General features: G+C 46.1%; 2 protein-coding genes across 2 annotated transcripts; one reads left to right on the top strand and one right to left on the bottom strand.

Annotated features, from left to right (window-relative positions):
• Positions 1-11,624: 11,624 nt before the first annotated feature.
• LOC308170205 (phosphatidylinositol N-acetylglucosaminyltransferase subunit Y-like) lies at positions 11,625-11,837 on the bottom strand (the record flags this gene model as incomplete). The annotated part of the gene is made up of 1 exon (XM_080544966.1): positions 11,625-11,837. One exon carries the CDS (start codon positions 11,835-11,837, stop codon positions 11,625-11,627), a length of 213 nt encoding a protein of 70 aa, XP_080401092.1.
• Positions 11,838-13,977: 2,140 nt separating this feature from the next.
• meak7 (MTOR associated protein, eak-7 homolog) lies at positions 13,978-21,104 on the top strand. The gene is made up of 9 exons (XM_080545439.1): positions 13,978-14,038; positions 14,455-14,617; positions 14,731-15,003; positions 17,226-17,370; positions 18,022-18,239; positions 18,587-18,773; positions 19,733-19,851; positions 20,033-20,224; positions 20,745-21,104. The coding sequence occupies exons 2-9, from the start codon at positions 14,459-14,461 to the stop codon at positions 20,862-20,864; spliced, it is 1,413 nt and encodes a 470-aa protein (XP_080401565.1). The 5' UTR covers positions 13,978-14,038; positions 14,455-14,458; the 3' UTR covers positions 20,865-21,104.
• The last annotated feature ends 5,161 nt before the right edge of the window (positions 21,105-26,265 follow it).

The raw sequence follows: 26,265 nt of genomic DNA, 5'->3' as shown, positions 1-26,265 counted from the left end.
CGCCATGGCAACACAATAGTCTCCCCAGATGTGTCGGTTGAGCTTTAGCCGTACCAAAAGACGTCTAAGATGAACATGAACCACACATTGATCTAAAGTCTAATCATACAAAAGTATTCTTTTGACTGTGGTTAACACTGTGTATGTGTTTTGTTAACATACTATGAGTAGATAATGCAATCCTTTGATGGCCTCATAGAGAGACTAAAACTGAGGCTACCATTCAATCAAACCCACACTGCACCAAACTTTGTCCCTGCAGTGTGAAATGTATTATTTCTGATACCATTCCTCATTCCATTACATGAGTGAGTGAGACACCATCCATCAATCAGTGTGAGCTTGTAGCAGTTTGATCCTCACTGAGTCCTTCCTGGAGAGAGATAGGTACTATTTAGGGGTAGGTATCTATAGCTACTGTATGTCACAAGCCCCTACTCTGGTGATCAATAGAAAACTGACTGACAGAGAGAGAGAGAGAGAAAAAAAAACAAAGAACATCCATCAAACAGTGTGGGCTTGATTGAGTCTGTCCTAGAGAAGGATAGGTACTGGAAAGCTGCTCTGTACATGTACACTACTCTTGTGATCAACAGAAAGACAGGAGAGACAGAGAAACAAAGAGAGAGAGAGAGAGAGAGAGAGAGAGAGAGAGAGAAAAAGAGAGAGGAAGGGAGAGAGAGAGAGAGTGAGGAAGGACATTCACCAAACTGTGTGGGCTTGATTGTGATAAACAGAAAGCCAAATGACAGAAAGAGAGAGAGAGAGAGAGAGGAAGGGAGAGAGAGAGACAAGAGAGAGAGAGAGACAAAGAGAGAGAGAGAGAGAGAGAGAGAGAGAGAGAGAGAGAGAGAGAGAGAGAGAGAGAGAGACACCATCCATCAACCAGGACCCAGACACCGTGGGCGAGTGAGCGGATGATGGAACGACACTGGACGGAGGGCATCTGACAGTAATGCCCCTCTGACCTTCGCTCTAATTCAGGGCTCTGCACTAGAGCCGTAACATCCGCTACGTAGCATACGCCACCTCGTAAAACGGCCTATGAACACCACGATAACAAGCCCCGTAACAACGAGGCAATAAGACAAACAGCTACGCTCGCATTATCGTCCGCTAGGGCATTAACAAGCTAGCAGATTAGCACCGTCTGTAAATAGCAGAGAGGCCCTAGGGTGTCATGGAGGCCTCTGATAAAAATGAATGATGTCTTTCCATGTCCGGATCCTGTGCTGAGGGTAGTGAAAAGGCCGTAGCGTATGTATTTAGTGTACGTATTTAACACTTAAGGGGTGATGTTTGCTTCCGAAAATAAGCGAAGGTGCCACGGTTTGACGGTTCTGACTCATCCTTCCTTGTCGCTATCCTTCCTCCGCAGATAAAGCGGATCCAACATTTGCAAGCAGGAGTAATGTAGCGCTCAGACGAACGGACCATCGACAGCAGGAAAGCAGATGGGGAGTGTCTCGATCTGGAAGTCATTCACCTACAGTGCTAGTCATCGGCCAATCATACGGCCCAGGGACTACGACTACATATGTCCAACCATCCGACAACACGAAGATGGCTGACCAGCAAACTGATGTCTGAATCGGTTACAATTTGGTTAGGGTTAGTGTGGTGGTCATAGTGGATTGAGAGTTGGACTCCTGATCAGAAGGTCATGAGGTCAAATCCCTCCTGGAACCACCACTAGTGTGTCCTTGAGTAAGACACTTAGCACTGAGTTACTCCAGGGAGAATCTCTGATTGTGAGTCGCTTTGGATAAAAGCGTCTGCTAAATGGTTAAAATATAAAAGAAAATGGGTTAGTGTTAGGGGTTTGGTTAATGTTAAAGTTAGGGTCAGTTTTGTCAGGCTGTCAACAGGATGGTCTCTTTAGTCTCACACCCCAAACAACCACTGGGTAGACCTGGATGCTGAAAGGTTTGAAAGGGACTTGAGGGTCTGGATCACACCAGGTGGTTAATGATCTATTCTAAAATGTTCAGCACTCTTGTGCATCATTGAGCACATTGTATTCTGACAAGTCAATCAGAAGAGTCAAAAACGAACAACATCAGAATCTGAATCTGAAAACGTTATTGCCAAGCCAACAACAGTTACCAGAAATGTGCTATTCAGCATAACATTTACTGTATTATAATAATTGAAAACAAAACTCTAGAGTGAAACTGTCATGACTGATTTAGAACAACAATATAAACTTTGCACTGCGCTCCCTACACATCAAACAGGGCTTTATGGATAACAATAACCACCTAACTACAGTACATACATTCCCTTTGATGTACAGTATACGCTTGGCAGTGTTCATACATTTACATTTACATTTTTGCCATTTAGCAGACGCCTTTATCCAAAGCGACTTACAACAAACACATTTGATTAAGTAAGTCAATCATCTATCCACCAGGCATAACATGAAAAAGTAATCTATGCTCGGGCCAGGGGCCATTGGCAGTCATAATGCTAGAAAAAGGAAGATTTCCTTTTTAGAGGGGATGTAGATGTCTCAGGAGGGACAGTTAAGGTGAGAGAGATGGGTCTTCAGCCCATAGGCACCACTTGTAACAGACACTGTACATGTTGCGCTGACAGACCCCGAGCCTTTAAATCATCTTTACACACACACACACACACACACACACACAAACACACTCACACGTGCGCACACACACACATACGCACACACACACACACACACACACACACACTCACACGTGCGCACACACACACAGACACACACACACACACACACACTTCTCACTCCTGGGTCAGCCAACAGGATGTCACACCTCATCCAGCGCCGCACGTCCGCCTGCAAGGGTGTAAACCTGAACCCATCACTGCCTATTACCTAATCTCTGTAGCCCAATAAACACCTCAACAGCTCCATCTGTTTATCAGACATAAATACCCTCCTTCCATCTCTTCTATGGGACAGGGGGATGATCCTGGGTGTGTGACCACAGTCCACAGGTGGTAGTGGGGGCCACAGCGTGGGTGTGGGGGGTATGGCCCTGGGTCCTAAATGACTACGTTGGTGGTGTTATCCAGGGGAGGCTGGTGGAGGTATAAATCGGAGGACTGGCTCGCTCTAATGCATGGGATGGAATGAGGTATTGTATCCTTGTCCTGTTCCATGCGTTACAACGAGCCTGTCCTCCGATTCCTACCTCCACCAGTCTCCCCTGCTACATTTAGATTAGATTAGATTACATTAGATTACATTAGATTACATTTAATTGTCATTGGAATGTACAAGTACAATACAAGGAAAAGCAGTTTAGCATCCAACCAGAAGTGCAAATAATGATATAAGGGCATGACATAAATAGAACAAGAATGGTAGTGGTAGGTGACCATGCAATATACAGTATGTGTAGAGATAGTGTTGTAAACATCAGTATAGTTTAGAGGTATATACAGTTATGGGATATATACAATTATGGGCTATGTACAGTGAGGTAGTTTATGTACAGTATCTAATGTGCAGAGTATAAAAGAAGCTATGTCAGGAGACATGTGCAATGTGCAATATACAGTAGTAATGTAAACATCAGTAGTGCAACGGTTAACCAGGGACGAGCAGCCAACAAGTATTGTCATTGTCATCATAGTATAAGCATTTGGTGGTATTACCCTATAACTCCTGGCAGAGATTGAACTCAGGACGTCTAGAACGGCAGGCCCAGGCTTGTACCATTATACTAAGTAGACGTCTTCGTGATCCGAGGGCAACAAGTCAACTGTTAAAATATTTCATGATATCAGTTTTACCAAATTTGTCTTGATCTTATTATTATGTTATTATGGAGAGAAGCAGTCACACCCTTATATTTGTTATGTGATAGAGACAGTAGAAGAGGGTATATGTTAGCAGGGCATTGGCTGGATTCGAACCCATGCCAACATGGGCATAATGTGTACGATGTAGGCCATGGTGCTAGACCACTGGACCACCCTAGGCCACAATGACAATACTCAACGGAAGGTACCAAGTGGGCCGGTTTCCCGGACCTACTGTAGATAAATCCTAATTCTACAGCAAAAAGCAATGTTCAATGTTGGCTTATGATGCAGTCATATCATATGACTAACGACGGATACCAAAAATAGTGCAGCGGTTGGTTCACAGTGTTATTCCACCTGCTTCTGTTTCTCCGTCCGCCCAGCCCACAACGTCACAGGCACAACATGGGGTCACCCGTTTGTGACAACACAAAGAGGAAATTCCTGAAAAGCAACCAAGAAAAGTATTTAAAAGCATTTCCCCCCGCCTTCCTTCAATGACTAACCGATTAGCAGCAGCAGCAGCAAGCAAGCAGCCAGCAACACACCCCATTACAGTACAAACCTGACTGTACACACTAGAAAGGCTATTTTCATAGAAAATATTCTAAATCATCCACGACACAAAACTGGGCCTTCACCGGGGCCCGGCTGGCTTCCGGCCCAGACGACGGCTAAAGAGAGACCGTTTTCACACGATAAAAAGGAGAAAGGAGTCCCTCCGTGACGCGGGGTGAGGCATTCCCCTGTCTGGCTGTGACGTCAACGGACACAGGACGACCAGAAGGTGACTGACGTGACGCTCTGAGACAGCAGCAGGCCAGACTGGTGATTCACAAAGGACTCAATGGGAGAAAGAAAGTTATATAGCACCTTCATTCCAAAGAGCTTTACAATGGCCTGTCATTCACACACGCACCAATGGTGGCAAACTACCATACAAGGGGCCGGCCCGCTCATTGGGAGTAATTTGGGTTGGTTCAGTGTCTCGCACAAGGACCCCTCGACATGTGGTCAGCCAGGGATTGAACCACCGAACTGCCGACCTTGCAATCATTAGACACCGGCTCTATCTCCTGCGCCACAGAGTTAGGGTCAGCAGTAGACTACATAGAACCAAATGACTATGTCTGGTATTTGAGCTATATTATTTATAATACAGTAGTAGTTAAGCTGTTACAGCAGACTTTGAAGGTCCACTAATTTAGGTCTAAGATACGTTTTGCAGACAGTAGTAACTAAGTATCTCTCATATTATAGTCTACCATCAGCCTACTTTGCAGTGGGAGGGACACATAACACAACTACATTTCTGATTTCGAAAAAAACCAAACAAATAAAGTGTATCGGTAACGTTATGGTATGCGAGTTCTTGAAGCTTTTTTTTTTTTGCTGGATTTTTATTTATCAGTTTTACCCCCCCTTATACTCACTTACCTGGTTTATTAATAATAATAAAAATGAATAAAACCATGTTCTCCTGTCGACGTCATCAGAGGCCACATCTGGGCGTGTCACGAGGTGCAGGTACGTCGAGCCCGCTGACAGGGCGCCTGTTTGAACTGGAGTGGACGGTACTAACCCGTGTCTGTCAGGAACAGGGAAGGTTTCCATAAGGTAATTGACTTATATTAACATTAATATCGTGTCTGAGAACATTATATGACACCTGTGGCATACAATGTAACAACTCCTCATCATGTTTGCTCTCCCCGTCTGGTCCATTTGGCGCGCGGTGTGCCGGCTGGTGAGAGGTCAAGTCCCCATCTCTTTTTTAAAAAGATATAAAAAAAAATGTTATTGGCGAACAAAGGCATAGCCTACAAGTCAGGGACAAGAATATACAAATGCAAATTATACAATTGACTTAATAACAACTAAATGAGAGTTTTATTTTCTTTATCCCCCATTTGGTGTTTGAACAGACATACATCCCAACCAGACAAGCTAGCCACATTCGTCCTATCGTTGTCATTATACATCTCCCTACTCTGTATTTTCCTCTTGAAAACGATAGCCTGCAGTTGTCAAAGTTTCCGTTCGTGTTTCTAGGTGTAAATTCATTCACTCTGTGATGAAATGTACTGTCGACACATTTCTAACTGTGCAACAATGTATCATGTTAACGGACTGTGTGCACACTGTCCGCTAACAGGATACATTGTTGCAGTTAGAAATGTGTCGAGTTCGATACAGGTGGTGGAGGATAAAACACAGAGGACGTATCACTGCTACACTATCAATTTAGTTGTCATTGGCATAGTACAAGTACAGTGACAATGAAATGCATTTGGCATCCAGCCAGAGCAATAGTGCATAGTGCAAGCCATAGGTATACAGATATATGTACAGGCAGGGGCGAGGTAAGTACAGTAAGATATACAGGTGCAACTATTTTTTTTTAAATATCGTGCAAAGGTTCATTTATTTCAGTAATTCAACTTAAAGGGTTAAACTTAGATATTATATAGACTCATTACATGCAAAGCGAGATATTTAAAGCCATTATTTGTTATAAATTTGATGATTATATGGCTTACATCTTATTATGAAAACCCCAAATTAAATATCTCAGAAAATTAGAATATTACATGAAATCAATAAGAAAAGGGTTTTAAATACAGAAATGTCAGCCCTCTGAAAAGTATAATCATGCATATGTACTCAGTATTTGGTTTGGGCCCCTTTTGCATTAATTACTGCCTCAATGCGGCGTGGCATGGATGCTATCAGCCTGTGGCACTGCTGAGGTGTTATGGAAGACCAGGATGCTTCAATAGCGGCCTTCAGCTCTTCTGCATTGTTCGGCCTCATGTCTCTCATCTTTCTCTTGGCAATGCCCCAAAGGTTCTCTATGGGGTTCAGGTCAGGCGAGTTTGCTGGCCAATCAAGCACAGGAATCCCATCGTCATTTAACCAGGTTTTGGTACTTTTGGCAGTGTGGGCAGGTGCCAAGTCCTGCTGGAAAATGAAGTCAGCATCTCCATAAAGCTTGTCTGCTGAAGGAAGCATGAAGTGCTCTAAAATGTCCTGGTAGACGGCTGCGTTGACTGTGGACTTAATAAAGCACAGTGGACCAACACCAGCAGATGACATGGCTCCCCAAATCAACACAGACTGTGGAAACTTCACACTGGACTTCAAGTGTCTTGGGTTGTGTGCCTCTCCATTCTTCCTCCAGACTCTGGGACCTTGGTTTCCAAATGAGAGGCAAAATGTGCTCTCATCAGAGAAGAGAACTTTGGACCACTGAGCAACAGACCAGTTATTTCTTTCTTTAGCCCAGTTCAGACGCTTCTGACGTTGTTTGTTGTTCAGGAGCGGTTTACAAGAGGAATGCTACATTTGAAGCCCATGTCCAGGATCCGTCTGTGTGTGGTGGCTCTTGATGCACTAACTCCAGCCTCAGTCCACTCCTTGTGAAGCTCCCCCACACATTTGAATGGCCTTTTCCTGACAATCCTCTCCAGGCTGCGGTCATCCCTGTTGTTTGTACACCTTTTTCTTCCACACTTTTTCCTTCCACTTAACTTTCTATTAATGTGCTTTGATACAGCACTTTGTGAACATCCAACTTCTTTCGCAATTACCTTTTGAGGCTTTCCCTCCTTGTGGAGGGTGTCGATGATGGTTTTCTGCTCAACTGTGAGGTCAGCAGCCTTCCCCATGATTGTGAATTCTACTGAACCAGACTGAGAGACCATTTAAAGGCTCAGGAACCTTTTGCAGGTGTTTTGGATTAATTGGCTGATTAGAGTGTAACACTTGAGCCTACAATATTGAACCTTTTTACAATATTCTAATTTTCTGAGATATTGAATTTGGGGTTTTCATAAGCTGTAAGCCATAATCATCAAATTTATAACAAATAAAGGCTTTATATCTCGCTTTGCATGACTATATAATATCTAAGTTTAACCCTTTAAGTTGAATTACTGAAATAAATGAACTTTTGCACGACATTCACATTTTTTGAGTTGCACCTGTACAGTAGATCCGATACGTTATGTTTTTACATTTTGTTTTGTATTAATTCAATGTTTCTCGCTAATTTTTTACTCTAGCAGTTTTCATCATACGATTCTCATCGTATGAATCATGTCATTTTTTGTTATGAAAGGAGTATGGTAAAAAAAAGCAGCATCATGGTTAACTTTCTGCTCACTTTCTTATCTGTTCTATAGGAAGATGGCAGAGAGAGCAGAGGCAGACATTTTTGCATTTAACCCATCTGTGGATCCACCAGTGTGTGGAAAAAGAAAAAAGAAATCCAAAAAAGAAAAGAAGCGTCTAAAGATCTTCGAAACACTCGCAGGTCTGACACAAGGCGGGACAGATGAGGGAAAGAAGAAGAAAAAGTCCAAAGGGGTGAAGAAAAAGAAGAAGGGAGAAAGCGCTGATTTCCGAGAGGAATCTGACTCTGAATCTTTCCTCCAGCAACAGGAGCCCGTATCTGTGACCAGTGACACACTAAAGGCACCAAAGAAGAAGAAGGAAAAGACCTTGAGGAAAAAGAAAGTGGCGTTTGATGTATTCCCCCGTTACAGACCAGCAAAACAGCCGAGAGTTAAAGTCGAGTGCAGCACCTCAGCAGCCAATGACAGAGAGACGTCACCCCCGGATCGTCATCCTGCTGCGGTGCTCTGTCGTGATGACACAGACGGGGGCCCGGAGGACGACTCTCAAGGCACTGGAGCCAACAGCGAGGACCTGTTCATCACTCAGAAGACCTTCCTAGCCTCCCCCACAGAACCCCCCTCCAGCTGTGACTTCAACATCAGTGATTCAACATCGGTGCCCGAACGCATGAAAAAGCAAAGAAAACACAAACAGCAGCAGCAGCCGACAACGACAGGGAAGCCTCACCCGCCGCTCTGGGGCTCGTCCACCACATCTGAGGCAGCCACCCAGACAGACGACGTCATCAACCCCCCCGCCGTGGAGGAGCTCTTAGTCGCCACGTCACTCAGGTTCCACCAGATGTGCCGAGCCGCGGAACAACAGCTCCGCCAGAGTTCAGAGGAGCAGCCAGTGGACCTGAGTCTCCCTGACCGGACGAGGGCGGAGCCAGACCCCCTGCAGTCCCTGCCCTCTCCGGGGTCACAGGTCAAAGACGAGGAAGTCACCCCTCCGAACGGACCGCCGCCGCCGCCAACTCCCAGGTCCTCCACCACGGACACGACTTCCAGCGAGGACGGTGAGGCGCGCGAGCGGAGCAAGGCGGACAGGGCACAGCAGGTCAACGCCGTGCAGATGAGGCTGAATGAGTGTTTCTTCTTTAAGGTGAAGGGAGACGAATTGTCGCCGAGACCGGAGTCTCCTCTGATGAAGTTTAACCAGTCTAGTGGGAAGACTAGACTTCACAAAGGTGGGAAGACAAAGACGAGGAAGAAGAAGTGAGGTCTACTCGGGTGGAAATGGGTGGAAATGGGAGGACGGGCTCATTGTAATGTGTGGTGTATGGGTGGGGGGGGCCCCGGCTATGGCTGACCCTGTATTTAGAGCAGAAAATACAGCAATAGACTGACAAATTGATTGTAAACAATACACAATTACTTCATTATCATTATTTGGGGTATAGAATGAGGAATGGTGTCATAGGAATGGTATCAGACATAGGATTCCATTTCTCATTTCATTCCATACATTACAATGAGCCTGTCCTCCGATTTCTACCTCCACTGGCCTCGTCTTCAAACCATATTTCCCTCAGGATGTAGGAGACACTGAAGTTGAACAAAACGCGTCTGATACAATCTGATTAGTAGGAGTAATTCACAAGCATATGTTTGCATGTTGTTAAGTTGTTCTTCTTCTGGGTTATTAACATTACTTCATTTCTCTGGTTTAATCTTTTCTGTTAACATGCAAGTAACAGTTGTTCAGTGTTATTTCATAAAGAAAACGTTCACGCAAACTGTATTTCGCTGTTAAGATGTTACGTTTACTGTAATAGTTCCATTTAAAACACATTAACTGCATTTTTATGGCATTTAAACGTATTCACTCATCGAATAAATAAAAAAAACTTTTTTACACTATGGTCATTGGATGATTATTGGCACAACCTTTCAGAACCACACGATCATCAAGTGCCATAAATGGAACAAATATATTTTAAAATATATACAATTCAGTTGAGGCTGGTATGTCATTGTTATGCATAATTAAGCAATATCACACTCGAGGTCGTGTGTTATACTGAATATCAGCACGGCTGTGATTCGGTCGTAGGTACGAGGCCGCAGACAATCACAGCCGTGCTGATATTCAGTATAACAGCATGACCTCGAGTGTGATATTGCTTTTATACAACAGTTCTACAGCGCAATTTATTAGTTACCAGTAATAAGTGACAACAGATTATGATTTGTTTGTTTATTTAATCATTTATTTTGGCTCCGTCAAGAAAAAATTGTTCCGCAAAGGGACTGTTCAACTGGACTGTTGCCTAGTAACCTGAACACAAACTAGCTACTTTGTATCGTGTACATTTATTTGTACATTTCCATGTATTGTGCAACCAGTGAAATATGACTCGGTTGACAGTCGCTTTGGTGGCATGTGTGAATGTGATTCAGAGTCAGACGAGTTGACATCAGACAGCACGCTGCTCCATCGTTTTCTGCTCTCGGTGGATGGTCTCCAATAACTTTTTTGCGAGCTTTCAGACCTGCAAAACACATACGTTTTTTTGTTTAGATTTTTATGTTCCGATACTCAATCATTATAAATCACAATTCAGATCGTAATCTCACCTATGCCCGCTCACTGCCATGATCTCCCTCGCCTCGAGTCCCGCATCGGACAGTTTCTGTATGGCAGTGGCTCTCAGGCTGTGGTTGGTGTAAGATGTGTGTGTCCCTGCCTCTTTGCACATCCTCGGCAACATCTGTGCCAGCTGGTTTACTCCCGGGGGAACGGTGGTGTACCAGTAGCTGTCTGTCTCCGCTGTTACCCTCCTGGGCTGCAGATAGAGGGCTGTTACCCTCCTGGGCTGCAGATAGAGGGCTGTTACCCTCCTGGGCTGCAGATAGAGGGCTGTTACCCTCCTGGGCTGCAGATAGAGGGCTTTTGCACAGAGCCCAAGGTAGCTGCTGATGCTGTAGTGCTCCCCTTTAGTTGTCCGGATGGACCCAAAAAACTGCCTCAGGACTGTATTTAGCTCGGCCTTCTCAATGGACTGAATGTTGATGTCTATATGTTTAAGGCTTAGCCAAGTCTGGAGGCAGTTCAAGGCCCATGTCGTTTGCCTTACGGTGTTCATTTCATTTGTACTCTTCTCCAATTTGTCCAGGTCGGCCGGTATCATATCAGCACACCTGGGGGTTTGCACTGAAGTACCTTCGTCCACTCCTTCTGATTCATATTTTAAGTCAAATGTTATATTTGGAAATATATCCATCTTCTGTTTCTGTTGTAGGCTATATGACCGTTAATGTAGTCTAATTAACGGTCATTTAATAGAACACCTGTGCGGCGGAGTGATACATATAGTTAAAAGTCCCAGTGCTGTTATACTGTATATCGTAACTCATGGAATGCCTCTTGTCCAATCAAATTACTTGGTCGGAACTAACTGTTGTATAATAAATAAATAAAAATACAATTCAGTTGAGGCTGGTGGAGGCAGAAGGAGGATAGGCTCATTGTTATGCATGAAATGGAATAATGAACGGTCTGAAACCTGCGTTTGACCTCGTTCCTCATCCGTTCCATGCATTACAATGAGCCCAGCCCATCCTCCAATGTTTCTTTTCTACCTCCACCAGCCTCTCCTGATATAACTCCCACACCATACTCCAGCTGTAATGTCTGTAAAGTTTGCACTAGTTGTTCCTGAACAGTGTGAAGCCCATCCATTTCCATAGGTGGAGGAACACAAAGACAGGGATGGTGACAGGTAACAACAGGCTGTAGAAACACATGCTGCTGGCCCTCGTACATCCCTGAGGGAAATCCTCATCCACAGCCGCAGAGTAAAACAGTCCAAACAGGGACACCATGGGGACCAGTACTGTCAATGTTGACAGTGAAAACATCTTGTCATCAGTGTGTGTTTTTTAAATACACAATTCACAGGGTCACTGTCAAGAGCCTGAAGTGGGTTTATGGCGATGGTGTTTTTAAGTCTGGGTGGGTTGGTTGCGATGGTGTTTCAGGTTCTTTTTTGAATCAGTCTTGCATCTTGGGGGATCGTGTTGGGGATCCCATCACATCAATGATAGGGTATGCGATGATCCCAAGCTCCTCGTTGACGAGTTCGTTCGTCTTGTCCTCGTACCTGAGCCGACAGTAGTAAACAAAGCAGAAGTTTGGGCTTTCATAATCAGAACATACACAACAGCTAGCTGGCTGAGCCAAAGTTTCAGTTTATGTAACTCATCATAGCAAAACCTGTCTCACCTCAATTGCTTTGTGGATAGTGGACAAGCGAGGAATTCGAGCAAGGAAGTGTCAAACGGTTTCATAACGTCTTTGACATCACTTGTCAAATCGTGAGCTTAGAATGATAAGGTTCTATCTCCGTTTAGGGTAGTTCAGAGTTATTGAGCGTCAAAGTTTTTACATTCCATTATGTTCTGTGAGATGGAACCTTTGTATTTGATGAATTACTAACTAAAACATTTCAACATTTTAAAAATAACACCACACAGGCATTCATAAACACCTAATGGATCAGATTATGTAAAAAACTCAATTTTGACAAAAATGGAGATAGAACCTTATAATTCTAACGTCACGAAATGCCTGATGGATACAGGCAGAGGTCCTACGTTTCGTATGAAATGCACACATTTGACAGACTTTTGAATGCTCCGACTTTCATAAACTAATCTTCTTACAGCATTCTGAACTGGACTGGCCACAGCTGACCAGCTAAACATTGGAACAGGATGAAGTATTTTTTCACTTTGTTTTGTTTGATTTTTTCGCCGACCTCCGCTGCCTTCCCCCCCGCCATCTCCCGCCTCTCACCGCCTCCACTGCCGGACTGCAGTGTTCACCGCCTCGTCGTTCCTGTCCCCCGGCTCTGTGTTGCCGACCGACCCGCTGCGCGCCGCTCTCGGACATCGCTGGCCTGGCCGTGCTGTGCTGCTGCCCTCGTCCCGGGAGGTGGCCACCGCTCCCTCCCCGGTTTGGGGGTTGCCATCTCCGCAGGTGAGTGTCGGTCCTTCCCGGCCTTCGCTCACTACTGCGGGATTTGGTCGCTGGCATGGCACGGCTGGGCTGGCCGGCCGCGCGGGTTCGGTCCCGGGCTGGCAATGCGGATGACGGCGGCAGCGGCGGCACCGCGCTGTCGCTCTGGTTCACTGCCTGTCGTTTCGCCTGGACTCCCGGCCATCTCACCTGCCCCCCACCTCCCCCTGCCCTTCTCTCGTCTCACCTGTACTGCCACTGACCTACACTCACTGGACCACAGCCATCGCCTCACTGCTGCTGCTGCCACCGCCGCCACCAAGGCAGGCATTCTCCGCCGCCGCCGCTTCATCCATCGAGGCTCCCAGCAACATCGACACCGGACTCTACACCACCCCCCTCCCCGTTCGCTGACTCTGTGTTCCATGTTACTTGTTGTTGTTACTTGTTGTTTTTGTGTTTCCCTATGTGTATCCTATATTGTCAGCGTCTTTGAGCCTCGGAAAAGCGCTATATAAATTGAATAAATTATTATTATTATTATTAACACGTGTGTTTGAGTGCAACATGAAAATAGCCCCGGCTAACATCCAGTGTCTGACAAAACTGTTCCCCCTTTATCATGTATAATAAGCATTTTAAAAAAGACACATTTCGATCTGAAATAGTTATGGACGACTTGAGATATGAGATACATAAAGTACAATTTGCCACGAGATGGCAGCATTGTACTGATAACATGTATATAATATAACACATTTGAAATGCAAAGATGAACCTACTGTTTTATTGCTCTAGATGGGTGGGCGCTGGGAGGATGGGGTTTAGAGATGGACAGCGGACAGCGGACAGCGCCGTGGTGCTGAAACGACTCTCACCCGGCTGGGAAGGCCACCTGCACCTGGACAGGCGACTAAAAATAACACACGTCATTTATTAGCCAATAGAAATCCATTACTGGCTTGACGCAGGCGGGTCTGTCGACCGTCGGGTAATCCCATTGGTCTACGTTGCCGTCCGTCACTCACTCCGGGAAGTGCCCGCTGCTTGTTGACGCTGTGCCCATGGCTATGGAATGACAGAAGTCGCTTCTTTCAACAAGGTTGGCGTTTGTGTTGCTCTGATTGTCATGTAGCGTAGTTAGCTGTGCTTTTAGAATGACTTAAATGCAATGTTCTCATAATGGTGAGAAATATAATCTTTTATTTAATCCGTGTTTGACTACTTGACATTCGATCATCTCCTGCTAGCGAGTGTGTGTGAAGCTCAACTCAAATAGATTATAATTTATAGCAAAGTTGTGTTTGTGTGTGTGTGTGTGTGTGTGTGTGTGTGTGTGTGTGTGTGTGTGTGTGTGTGTGTGTGTGTGTGTGTGTGTGTGAGTGTGTGTGTGTGTGTGTGTGTGCGTGTGTGCGTGCGTCTCTGTGTGTGTGTGTGCATGCGCGTGTGTGTGTGTGTGTGTGTGTGTGTGTGTGTGTGTGTGTGTGTGCGCGCGTGTGTGTGTGTGTGTTTCCACAGTGCTATGGGGAACACTGAGAGTGTGGTGGTGCAGAAGCGGTTAGCCCGGTTCCGCCCGGAGGAGAGGCCCGTGGTGGAGGCGGTGTTCGACCGGCTTCAGGGCGCTAGCTCCGCCGGTACACCGGGGAAAGCTGGGAAGGTTTTAACACTGGACATGTTGAAGGTAAGATGATGATGATGATGATAACAAACACTTTTCAGGTCTGAAGCACCTGACAAACTTTGATTTTGTTAGTGAACTGTCCTATTATGACATTGTGTGTCTCTGTCTCGTAGTTGTCCATGGAGAACATAGCCTCTGACTCCTTGATGAGGCGTGTCTATGAGGCCATGTGTAGTGTGGACCCAGAGGCAACACCTCCATCAGGGGGCGGTCCTGGTCCTGGTCCTGGTCCTGGTCCTGGGGCTGGCGTGAGCAGGGAACAGCTGGTGGTCTTCCTGGCAGACATCCTACGGGGCACAGCGGAGGAGCGGGCACCCCTCGTCATGGCGATGTCTCGGGGAACAACGCCCAGGGCGAGTGTTGTTACCTGTGACCAAGTAACTGAGGTGAGAGAGAGATCACAGGTCATCTCCAATTAGCCTTTTTAAAATATATATACAGTGTATACAGTATATACAGTTACACATTGAGAATGAATGAGAAGGTGTGTCCACACTTTTGACTGGTACTATATATATATATATATGTTTTTAGGGCATTTCTGCTTTATTGGGATAGAGACAGTAGAGATTGACTGCACTTATATAGCGCCTTATTCCAAAGCGCTTTACAACGGCCTCTCATTCACACACAAATGGCGGCAAGTTACCATGCAAGGCGCCGGCCCGCTCATTGGGAGCAATTTGGGGTTCAGTGTCTTGCCCAAGGACACCTCGACACCCGGGATGGGTGAGAGAGAGGAGGGATGACATGTAGGAAATGTCAATGGATGGAATCGAACCAGGGACCTTGCGACTATGTGGTATGCGCATTAGTTTGCTATGCCACTCAGCGCCCCATGTTTTTCTTTTGAGTGGGGCAGTCCCACTATTATATTTGTTTCTTTATTGGATAGAGACAGGAACGTAAGTAAGAGAGGGTATGTCAGCAGGGCATGGGTCGGATTCAAACTAGGGATGCACCGAACATTCGGCCACCGAATGTATTCGGCCGAATATCGCAAAATAAAGCACATTCGGTATTCGGCCGAATGTGTGAAAACACCGAATGTTTACCACCGAATAGTGGCCGTGTTTTGATGACGCAATACAATTAAATATAACTCTCAACAGGCGCGCGGCGCGAGGCGACGCGCTTTCAAAACTGGCTGCGTTCGTAAATTCACTCAGGAAATCCGATCAGCACTCGTGGAATGCCTCTCGTCCAATCAAATGACTCGGTTTCTCTATGACGTCGGGCCCAGTGTGCGCTCCAGCGCTCTCAGAGCGACTTTACGAACGCAACCTTACACTCATCTAGCTAGTTAGCTTAGCAGTCGTAGCGGAAGAAGCAGAGTTGTTGCCTTGTTGAAAACATATTCAGACTCCCAGCTGTTCTACACGAGTTTATGACATGCAGCTGTATCATGCGGTGGTTTCTATGCAAACCAGAGACTATAAAAACAAAAGATATTCATTCTGAAATAACATGAACTATTATCCTTACACTCAGGTGGACTCAATTCAACTTGTTGAATGAATGACTTGTTGAAGACATTTAGCATTTGACCTAATTTTAAGAGTGACAAAGGGTCTGAATACTTATGTACATGAGGTATTTCTGTATTTACATTTTAATACATTTGCAAACATTAAAAAACGTTTTACTTAGATTATGGGGTACTGTGTGTGGATTGATGGCAAATCTATTCAAAAATGTGAAAAAAGTGAAGGGATCTAAATACTTTTTGAAGCCTATGTAGAGACAAATCATGAATATCATTAACTTGAACCCTGGAAAGCAGTAGAGATTAAATCCCACGATAATTAGTTATAATAAGTTATATATAAAAGTTCTTTTTTTTCAATCTCAATTTCTTTCTTTGAGAAGCATGAATAAAAAGCAAAATGTATTTAGTTTATGCAATGATAAAATTAAAAACTGCTGATACACATTCGGTATTCGGTATTCGGTATTCGGCCAAGTGTTTCCTTAAATTCGGCTTCGGCCTCGGCCAAGAATTTTCATTTCGGTGCATCCCTAATTCAAACCCATGCCAACATGGGCATATGTGTGCACTGTAGGCTGCGGTGCTAGTCCCCTGGACCATTGTCTATTATTATGTTGTTATGGAAGATATGACACTCCCTGGAATAGTGAAAAGACAGTACCATTGTAGGATACAGTATAATACGATAATATAAGTATGTCAATCAAACCTTAACATTTATGTGTTTATCATCATTGCAGTTTCTGTGCTTGTTTGAAGTCCCCAAGATATACAGTAATACCCATGTCAGTCACAGATTTAGCCATTTCTTCATGTAATGCTTTACTCTTGTTAATTAATGGCGACTGTCCACGAAACTATAAGTAAACTAATAACTAATAAGTAAAAGTAAAAGTAGCCTTGAGAACCGATGGTTCTCGAGCCTAATGGCACTTAGGGCAGGAGCCTATCTCCTGTTTCTGTAGCGTGAGGCGGCTTGATGTACATGTACACCCCCTGGACATGACGCAGGGTCTATAAACTAATAAACTAAACGAAATAAACAAAACTACTTTCTGTTTCTTGCAGGGAAGCGTAGCGTTTATGTCCTCTTCTTTGTGTCCTGGGTTCTGTTTTTAGTACTTGCAGGACCTGGTCTCAGCTGTAGTGCAGATCCTGGTCCACAGGGGGCGCCTGCAGGGCTGGAAGCCTGACCGCATGGGGGCCGGGGCCGTAGGTGTCAAACTACTGGCTGAACAAATGACCTCCGAACTCAAACCTTCAGGTACTGGGATGGGGGACGGGCGGGGGGCAAAGATGGGCAGGAGGGGAGGGCTGGGGAAGGCAGGGGAAGGCAGGGGAGGGAGGGGAGGGAGAGGAGGGAGGGGAGGGTGTGGGGGTGGTACCATAGGGACTCTCGAACAACTATTACATCACTTCTTCCTTTTAAAGTTGTGAGAGTGATGGATTGAGTAGGTGATACTGTACGACTGGGTTGTTCATATGAATACTGGGTGCGTTCGTTTAGCCTGAGCTGGGCGATGGCCTGGAACTGGGCCGAGCCGGGTTGGGCGGAGTCGGAGTGAGGCCGCTCAAATCAAAGAGGAATCTATAAACAGTAGATATCTATACCTAAGGGTTGCAAAATTCCCTTAAGTTTGGGAAACTTTAACCTCCAAAGTTTCCTTATGGTTTCCCGAATTTTGCAACCCTATCTATACCGCCCAGGTCACATTGTAAACAAAGAACGCTCTTACCCTATCTCTCTCTCTCTCTCTTTCCTCCCTCGCTCTGTCTCTCTTTCTCTCTCTCTCTCTTTCCTCCCTCGCTCTGTCTCTCTTTCTCTCTCTCCCTCTCTCTCTCTCTCCCCCCCTCCCCCCCCCCCCCATCCCTGTCCCCTCTTCCCCCCTCTCTCCGCCCCCCCCTCCCTCATCAGACCAGGGCAGCTGTGACGTGGCCTGTCTAGAGGACTGGCTCTTCAGGGTGTCCAACGTTGCCGTGTACATGGAGCTCCTGATTGGTGAAGGCCTGCAGGTGGGCCTGACGTCCCGCCCCCCGCCCCCACTCCTCCCCCCCTGCAGGGAAACCCCGTGGGACAAGGCGGAGCTACGCTGCCTGCTGGACCTGCCCACTGTCATGTTCCTCACACCACAGGTGTGTCTCTACCTCTCTCCTTCTCTCTCCCTCCCTCCCTCCGCCCCTCTCTCTCTCTCTCTCCCCCCTCTCTCTCTCTCCCTCCCTCCTCTCTCTCTCTCCCTCCCTCTCCTCTCTCTCTCTCTCTCTCTCTTTATTCTCAACTCCTCCTTTTGTTCTTCTTCTTCATTCATCCCGTGTCCTCCCCTCTCCAACTGCTGTGTACTGGCTTTTTCTCTCTCTCTCTCTCTACCTCTCTCTCCCTCCCTCCCCCTCCCTCTGTCTCTCTCTCTATTCTCAACTCCCCCTCCTTTCTTCCGTTCTTCTTCATTCATCCCGTCTCCTCCTCTCTCTCTCTTTCTCCACAGCTGCCAGATGGTTATGGCGCCCCCTGGCGGCTGCTCTTCTCCACGCGGCTGCACGGGGAGAGCTTCTCCAGGCTGGTGGGGGGCTGCAGGGGCCGGGGCCCCACCCTGCTGCTGGCCAAGGACACGCGGGGGCACGTCTTCGGGGGCTTCGCCTCCCACGCCTGGGAGATGAAACCTCAGTTCCAGGGTGAGGGGGGGGGGGGGGGAGGAAAGAGAGAGAGATAGAACCTCAGTTCCAGGGTGAGAGAGAAAAGGAGGGAGGGAGGGAGGGAGGGAGGGGGCAGGGAGGGGGGGAGGGAGAGTGGGAAAGAGAGTGGGGGAAAGAGAGGGGGAGAAAGAGAGAGGGGGAAAGAGAGGGAGGGAGGGAAGAGGAGAGAGAGAAAGAGAGAGAAGAGAGAGAGAGAGAGGTGGTGGAGAGACATACTGTAGTACAGTAGTCCTTGTCCAAAGATCACCCCCCCTCCAGGCCCTCGAAGTCAAAAGCTAAGCAAATCAAGTTTTATTTATATCACATTTCATACACAGATGCAATATGCGATGGGCTTCACAGAAGAGATACATAGAAACAGACACACCAGAGGTGTTCCCTGACATCTCCAGCCCTGACATTGTGGTGGTTAATGAGAGTAGTAGAGAGGTGTTCATTCTAGAGGTTGGCTGTACCTTCGACCACAGCCTGGAGGAAGCCGGCTCAAGCTGAACATCTCACAACTAGGCTACAAGAGTCATCTTTTAGTTTTCATTTTTGGCAGCCTGGGCCATGTTCACAAGCTGGTGGTTAGGGGCCTTCAGATGGCCCACACCTCCAAGAGAAAGACTAAACAGTTAGCAAGGTATTGCTCTATATCTACTATTATCGGTAGCCGCTCAATATGGAGACGGCGTTGCTTTTTGTACCCTTAGAGTAGATATAGTTTTACAGTAATGCTATTGTGTCTGTTAACCCACATTTGAAACATCCTCTGTGTTAATATTGTATGTGTATGATGGTTGCTTTACAGTCACAAACGTAAATGAATGACTCCCAATGAACTGATTGCACTAATAGTGTTTATGTCCTTAATGCACTTATGTATTTATATGTGGACATAAATAAAGCATTCAAAATGTGTGTGTGTGTGTGTGTGTGTGTGTGTGTGTGTGTAGGAGACTCCAGGTGCTTCCTGTTCTCAGTGTTTCCCAGCCTGCGTGTGTTCACCTGTACAGGCTACAACCAGAACTACATGTACCTGAACCAGGGCCAGCAGACCATGCCCAACGGCCTGGTGAGACTCCCCTCCCCTGCCCTTAAATTACATTTGCCTGTTGTTATTTGCCTGTAACGTGTGTCTGTTTGTGTGTGTGTGTGTGTGTGTGTGTGTGTGTCTGTCTGTCTGCCTGCCTGTCTGTCTATGCACGTCTCTCTCTCTCTCTCTCTCTCTCCCCCTCCTCCCCCCTCTCTCCCAGGGTATGGGTGGTCAGCACGGGTACTTTGGCCTGTGGTTGGACAGTGAGTTTGGCCGTGGCCACAGCCGTGCGCGGCCCCGCTGCACCACCTACGGCAGCCCCCAGCTGTCTGGAGACGAAGACTTCACCCTGGACACCCTGGAGGTGTGGGCGGTGGGCAAGCCCCCCCCCCGGGAGGAGGACGAGGAGGAGGTAACACACACACACACACATGTGACACGTTGTAGTGTTTTGGTCTGCGTGTCGGCAACCAATCAAAATGTTCTGACTTTCATTTTGAAACACGGAAATACATTTCAACGTTGTTGAGAATCACAACACACACAAACTCGCTAGTCAAGCCAAAATACTGCAACGCAATGGATTGGGTGAGTAATCCCCACTGCTACCTAGTTAACTCGAACACTACTTTACATTGTTAGCAGGCTCACAGAACAACACTAGTTGTTGACACACTAGCGACGTGTCATTGATTTTCAACAACGCGGAAATGTATTTACATTTTTCCAAAGAAAAGTCTGATCACTACATCGGATGCTGACATGTGGACTAAAACACTAGAATGTGTCACATATACACTTACACACACTTACAGTCGCACGCACTCACGCACACGCACTCTCTCTCACTCTGCTTTGATCCCATTTCCTTCACCTTCCAATTTCGCTCCACCCTCTTTTTGTCTTGAGACATTTGTGTTGTTGTGTTGCAGGGTGGAGGTGGTAAGAAGAAGAGTATCCTTGATGCAGACCCAGAGGTGCAGGCTATGATGGAGATGACAGGCAAGACCCTCCACAGCCAGGGGCTGAGGGAGCCAGAGGAGGAGGCCTGAGGACCCTTCACAGCAGGGGGACAAGGACAGCATCGGCTCAGAGGGACGTTTCCCCTTGGAGACGCGTCACGTCTGTAGGGAGAGACAGACAGAGACAGACAGAGGATCCTGGGGATTTTCTTCCTACAGTGATACGACTATTTAAATGGACACAGAGCTGATTTGATGTGGATGTGACCATATTCTCAGGCTTGCTGTTTTACATTTATTGATTTGTTAAGTTTGTTGACGTGCGTGTGTGTGAGTGAGTGAGTGAGTGAGTGAGTGAGTGAGTGAGTGAGTGAGTGAGTGTGAGAGAACAGATAGGGCTTACACACCGGCAGTTCCGAATGCCGGTTCGCGTTCGCGTGCCGAAACCTCAGAACGTTGGCGCTGTCTGGCGAACGATACACTGGTATGAACGCGGGCTCGTTCGCCAGACATCGCCAACGTTCGGAGGTTTCGGCACGCGAACGCGAACCGGCGTTCGGAACAGCCGGTGTGAAAGAGGCCAGAGAGAGAGGGGGGGGGGGGAGGTAGGGAGAGATAGAGAGAGTGAGGGAGGCAGTGAGAGAAAAAAGAGAGAGATGGTTAATTGGAGTGTTTCTGTGTGAACCTTTTCCTCTCGGCAGTATTAAAGGAACAGAACAACAGTGGTGTCCCTTCTTCTCTCCTCGACCCCTGTGGTGTGGGGATAGTGGTGCTCTAGTGGATAATGAGTTGGAATGATGAACAGAAGGTCACGAGTTCAAATCCCACCTGGAAACACCACCACTAGTGTGAGTAAGGCACTTAGCCCTCAGTTACTCCAGGGAGACTGACCCTGGAATCTAATGAGGATACAATGTATTCAGATGATGTTACTCCCAATATACACAAATTAGTAGTAAAGTAATTATGCTCGATTGCCACAAGGAAGAAATCTCCAGCTTTAACTGTAATTGTAAACATATATCAGGCTATCAGGCTACTGGAAGGACATGTTCACTGGCGTCTGTGTTAGAAACTCTTAAGCCAATCATGTTCTCCTCAGGCCACCACATCAGCCTGTTACAGTGGCTGCGTTCGTAAATTTGCTCTGATCAGCACTCATGGAATACCTCTTGTCCAATCAAATGACTTGGTCCCTTTAGGATGTTGCATTTACAAATGCACCCAGTGTCTCTGTCTGGAGACAGCGGCATGGTAAACGCTAAATGGACTGACTTATATAGTGCCTTATTCCAAAGCACTTTACAATGGCCTCTCATTCAGTCATTCCCACACCAATGGCGGCAAGCTACCATGCAAGTATCCTGAAGTATGCACTTGTGTACTCTGACACGGAGTGGGAATCGATTGGTGTTCAGAGCTCATCCTTCATCCAATGAATCCCGTGCTTTGGACTCCCATGTAGAGAAGTGGAGCTCCAGGAGAGGGGTGGAGACCAGGAACACAGCGCTGTAGGCTTTACTCAAGAGCTGACGATGTTGACACGCACGCTGCACTTCAGATAACCTCTCCTCTGACACTAACCCTCCAGGCTGTCCTTGTTCTGAAAGCCTGGGGACGTCTTTTGCAGAATGTTGACAGACAGTCAACAGTTGACAGACATGCCGACCCGCTCATTGGGAGCAATTTGGGGTTCAGTGTCTTGCCCAAGGACACCTCTTACACGTGGATAGGAGGAGCCGGGGATCGAACCTGTGACCTTGCGATCATTAGACGGCCCTTTCGATATGCACCAAGCTGAAAACATCCATTGAAAGGTCTTCCAAATCTTTCTCTCTGAATGAAGAAAATCAGGGAATTTTATACACACTTCTAAATAAACTCCTCAAAAAAAGTTTGGAAACGTTATTTCGGTCGATTATTCCTCCCCTTTATTAATACCAATTGGTATTGTTTTTTATATCGTTGGAAAGCCTGATTAGTCACCTTTACAACGAGGTACAACTTGTAAGGATCATGCATTCGTGGAAGGAGCAACACAGCTAAATGTGTGGGTAGAGGCCCAAAAACATTTGCCAAAATCCCCTGCAAAACAGAACTTGTCATCATTGAAGGCAATCTCAATGCAGTGAGATATCGGAATGATATTCTGGAGCCAGTGGCGATCCCATATCTCCAGAATCTGGGACCCAACTCCATCCTCCAGGATGACAACGCTCACCCCCAGAGCCAGGACCAGAGTGACCAACGCAACCATATTGGCTGACTTGCGGCAAATCCTGGTTGAGAAATGGGATGCCATCCCACAGCAGTGTGTGACCAGGCTGGTGAACAGCATGAGGAGGAGGTGCCAAGCTGTTGTGACTGCGAATGGATCTTCCACACGCTGCTGAGGTCCCTGACAGTGTAAAATGAATAAAGTATAAAAATGTCAATGTGTTGTTTTTTCCTTATTACTGTGAGAGAGTGCAGTCATGCAATCCACCAAGCAACTCAAAACGAGAGTGAATACCAACAGAAGAATATTGCAGGGGATTTTTGGAAAAACAATTGGGCCGCTACCCACACGTTTAGCTGTGTTGCTCTTTCCACGAATGCATGATCCTTACAAGTTGTAAAAGTGACTAATCAGGCTTTCCAACGATATAAAATACAATACCAATTGGTACTATTAAAGGGGAGGAATAATCGACCAAAATAACGTTTCTGAACTTTTTGGGAGGAGTTTATGAAACATATGTATATTTTTATGATCTTCCATTTGTCCTCTAGTTAATTAGCCTCCATCAGCTTATAAACTCTAATCCCACTCTCTCTCCTCACCCCACCACATCATCCCTCTTCTCAACATCCCTCTCGCTCTCTCTCTCTTCATTCTCTGACTGTTTCTCTCTCTCTCTTTACCTCTCTCTCTGTCTGGCTGTTTCTCTCTCTTTCTCTCCCCCCCGCCCCCTCTCTCTCTGACTGTTTCTCTCTCTGTTTCTCTCTCTCTCTGACTGTGTTTCTCTCTCTCTTTCCCTCTCTCCCCCTCCCTCTCTCTGCCACTAGAAGGATGGCAACATGATATATAAATATCCCTGCATTGCACCAATAGGGTCTGTGGTTGAGATCCTGTGTAGAACAGATGCTACCGCGCTTCAGTAACATCCTGTCAGGACCGCCGCTGCGTAGGCACCAAGACAGCCTAATGATCATCCTAACAATCAGAATGATGCGCTTTCAAGCTGTCAATCTCCCGTTCTACCACATCCCAAAGGTGTTGTATTGGATTCAGATCCGGTGACTGGGAAGGGCCACTGAAGAACACTGAACTCATTGACATGTTCATGAAACCGTTTTGAGATGATTGAGATGACTTGAGATTATTTTTATTTTTTTTAGAGATTACAGGGACAGTCTCCCTGGAGTAACTGGTGGTAGTGCTCCCGTGGGATTTAAACTCATGACCTTCTGATCACCAGTCCAACCCACTACCCCCGAGACCACCACTACCCCATGATCTAAGCATCACTCCTGCCATTCTCTTCACACTGTCACAAAGCATTATGAATATCATAAATACATAATAGTATAATTATTAATAAGAAAAAAAGAAATCTTCCTTCTTCTAGCACGACTTGCCAATGGCCCCAGGTCTGAGCATAATTACTCTTCTTGCTACGACTGGTGGATTGATGACTAATTTACTTAGTCAAATGTATTGATTGTAAAATGTTTGGCATTTAGCAGAGGCCTTATTCCAAAAGTGACTTAAGTCAGGCGTCTGCTAAATGCCAAAATTTAAATGTAAAAATTATATAGAAATCACTGAGCTTTGCAACTCCTGTGTTGTGTCCTATTTCCTCACCCTGTTCCTGAAGTACGCACTTGTGTACTCTGACACGGAGTGGGAATCGATTGGTGTTCAGAGCTCATCCTTCGTCCAATGAATCCCGTGCTTTGGAATCCCATGTAGAGAAGTGGAGCTCCAGGAGAGGGGTGGAGACCAGGAACACAGCGCTGTAGGCTTTACTCAAGAGCTGACAATGTTGACACGCACGCTGCACTGCAGATAAACCTCTCCTCTAACACTGACCCTCCAGGCTGTCCTTGTTCTGAAAGCCCGGGGACGTCTTTTGCAGAAAGTTGACAGACAGTCAACAGTTGACAGACAATTAAAAAGAAAAAGAAATTCCTTCTTCTAGCACCACGACTGCCAATGTCCCCAGGCCTGAGCATAGATTGTTTTTCCCTGCTATGACTGGTGCATAGATGGTTCACTTACTTGACACTACAAATGTATTGATTGTAAGTTGCTTTAAATCGTAAATGGATTGATTTATATAGCACCTTATTCCAAAGCGCTTTACAATGGCGGCAAGCTACCATGCAAGGAGCCGGCCCGCTCATTGGGAGCAATTGGGGCTTCAGTGTATTGCCCAAGGACACCTCGACATGTGGCCAGCCAGGGTTCGAACCGCCAATCTGCTAACCTTGCGATCATTAGACACTGGCTTTGGAATAAGGCGTCTGCTAAATGCCAAAAATGGCAGACAGAGAGGCAGGCGACACATAGGGGTGGAAACCTGTTTGAACTAGTGACATCTTGCCACACAAATTCAGACAGAGAGGCAGGCGACACATAGGGGTGGAAACCTGTTTGAACTAGTGACATCTTGCCACATAAATTCAGGTTTTCCTTCCGGTTTGTTCCATTTCCTTCAACGTTGCCAGCCAACAGACAAAGATGACGCACATAACAACAAGCAACCATTCTACAGGCGTTTGTTTGTGTGTGTGTGTGTGTGTGTGTGTGTGTGTGTGTGTGTGTGTGTGTGTGTGTGTGTGTGTGGGGGGGTTGAAATTGAAAACAATGAAATTGCAAGCACAGTTCAGTCCCTGCCAGATCAGCTAATCTAAACCTCCCCAGAGGAGACGTGAGAAAAGCATGATTAGGAGGTTCTGTACGGCTGTACAAGCCCTGACTCCAGAGGAGTACTTCAAATTCCTGTTTTGTTGAATTTCAGCTCTAACTCCAGGGGGGTATTCCATCAACGTCGCTAAAGGAAAATCCAGGCTTATTCTTGACAAATCTCACAAGACTTGTCAAATTAAACCTTCAATAAACCTTCATTTTTGTATTAATTTATTTCTCGTGAAGAATAAGCCTGGATTTTCCTTCAGCGACGTTGATGGAACACCCCCCCAGCTCTAACTCCAGCTCCCAAGACTCGTAGAAGAAGAGCGACACACTCGCAAAACAACAGAAACAAATACTTTGTTTTAATTCAAAAATATTTCACCGCTGATACAATACACTCATATACTCATATATATATATATATATATATACTTTTGCATAAAGAATATTCTTACATGATAATAATAATAATAATAATATTTAAAGATCTGATACAATGGGGGAGGGATAATCCAACAACGATATCCAACCACTTCGTACGGTAGTGTCAAAACAATCAAAAACACTAAAACTGAAAAAGCTCTCCTGTCC

Source organism: Nansenia antarctica (genome assembly GCF_963989245.1).
Source record: "Nansenia antarctica genome assembly, chromosome: 14".
Taxonomy (NCBI): domain Eukaryota; kingdom Metazoa; phylum Chordata; class Actinopteri; order Argentiniformes; family Microstomatidae; genus Nansenia; species Nansenia antarctica.
This window is presented reverse-complemented; position numbering and strand designations above follow the sequence as displayed.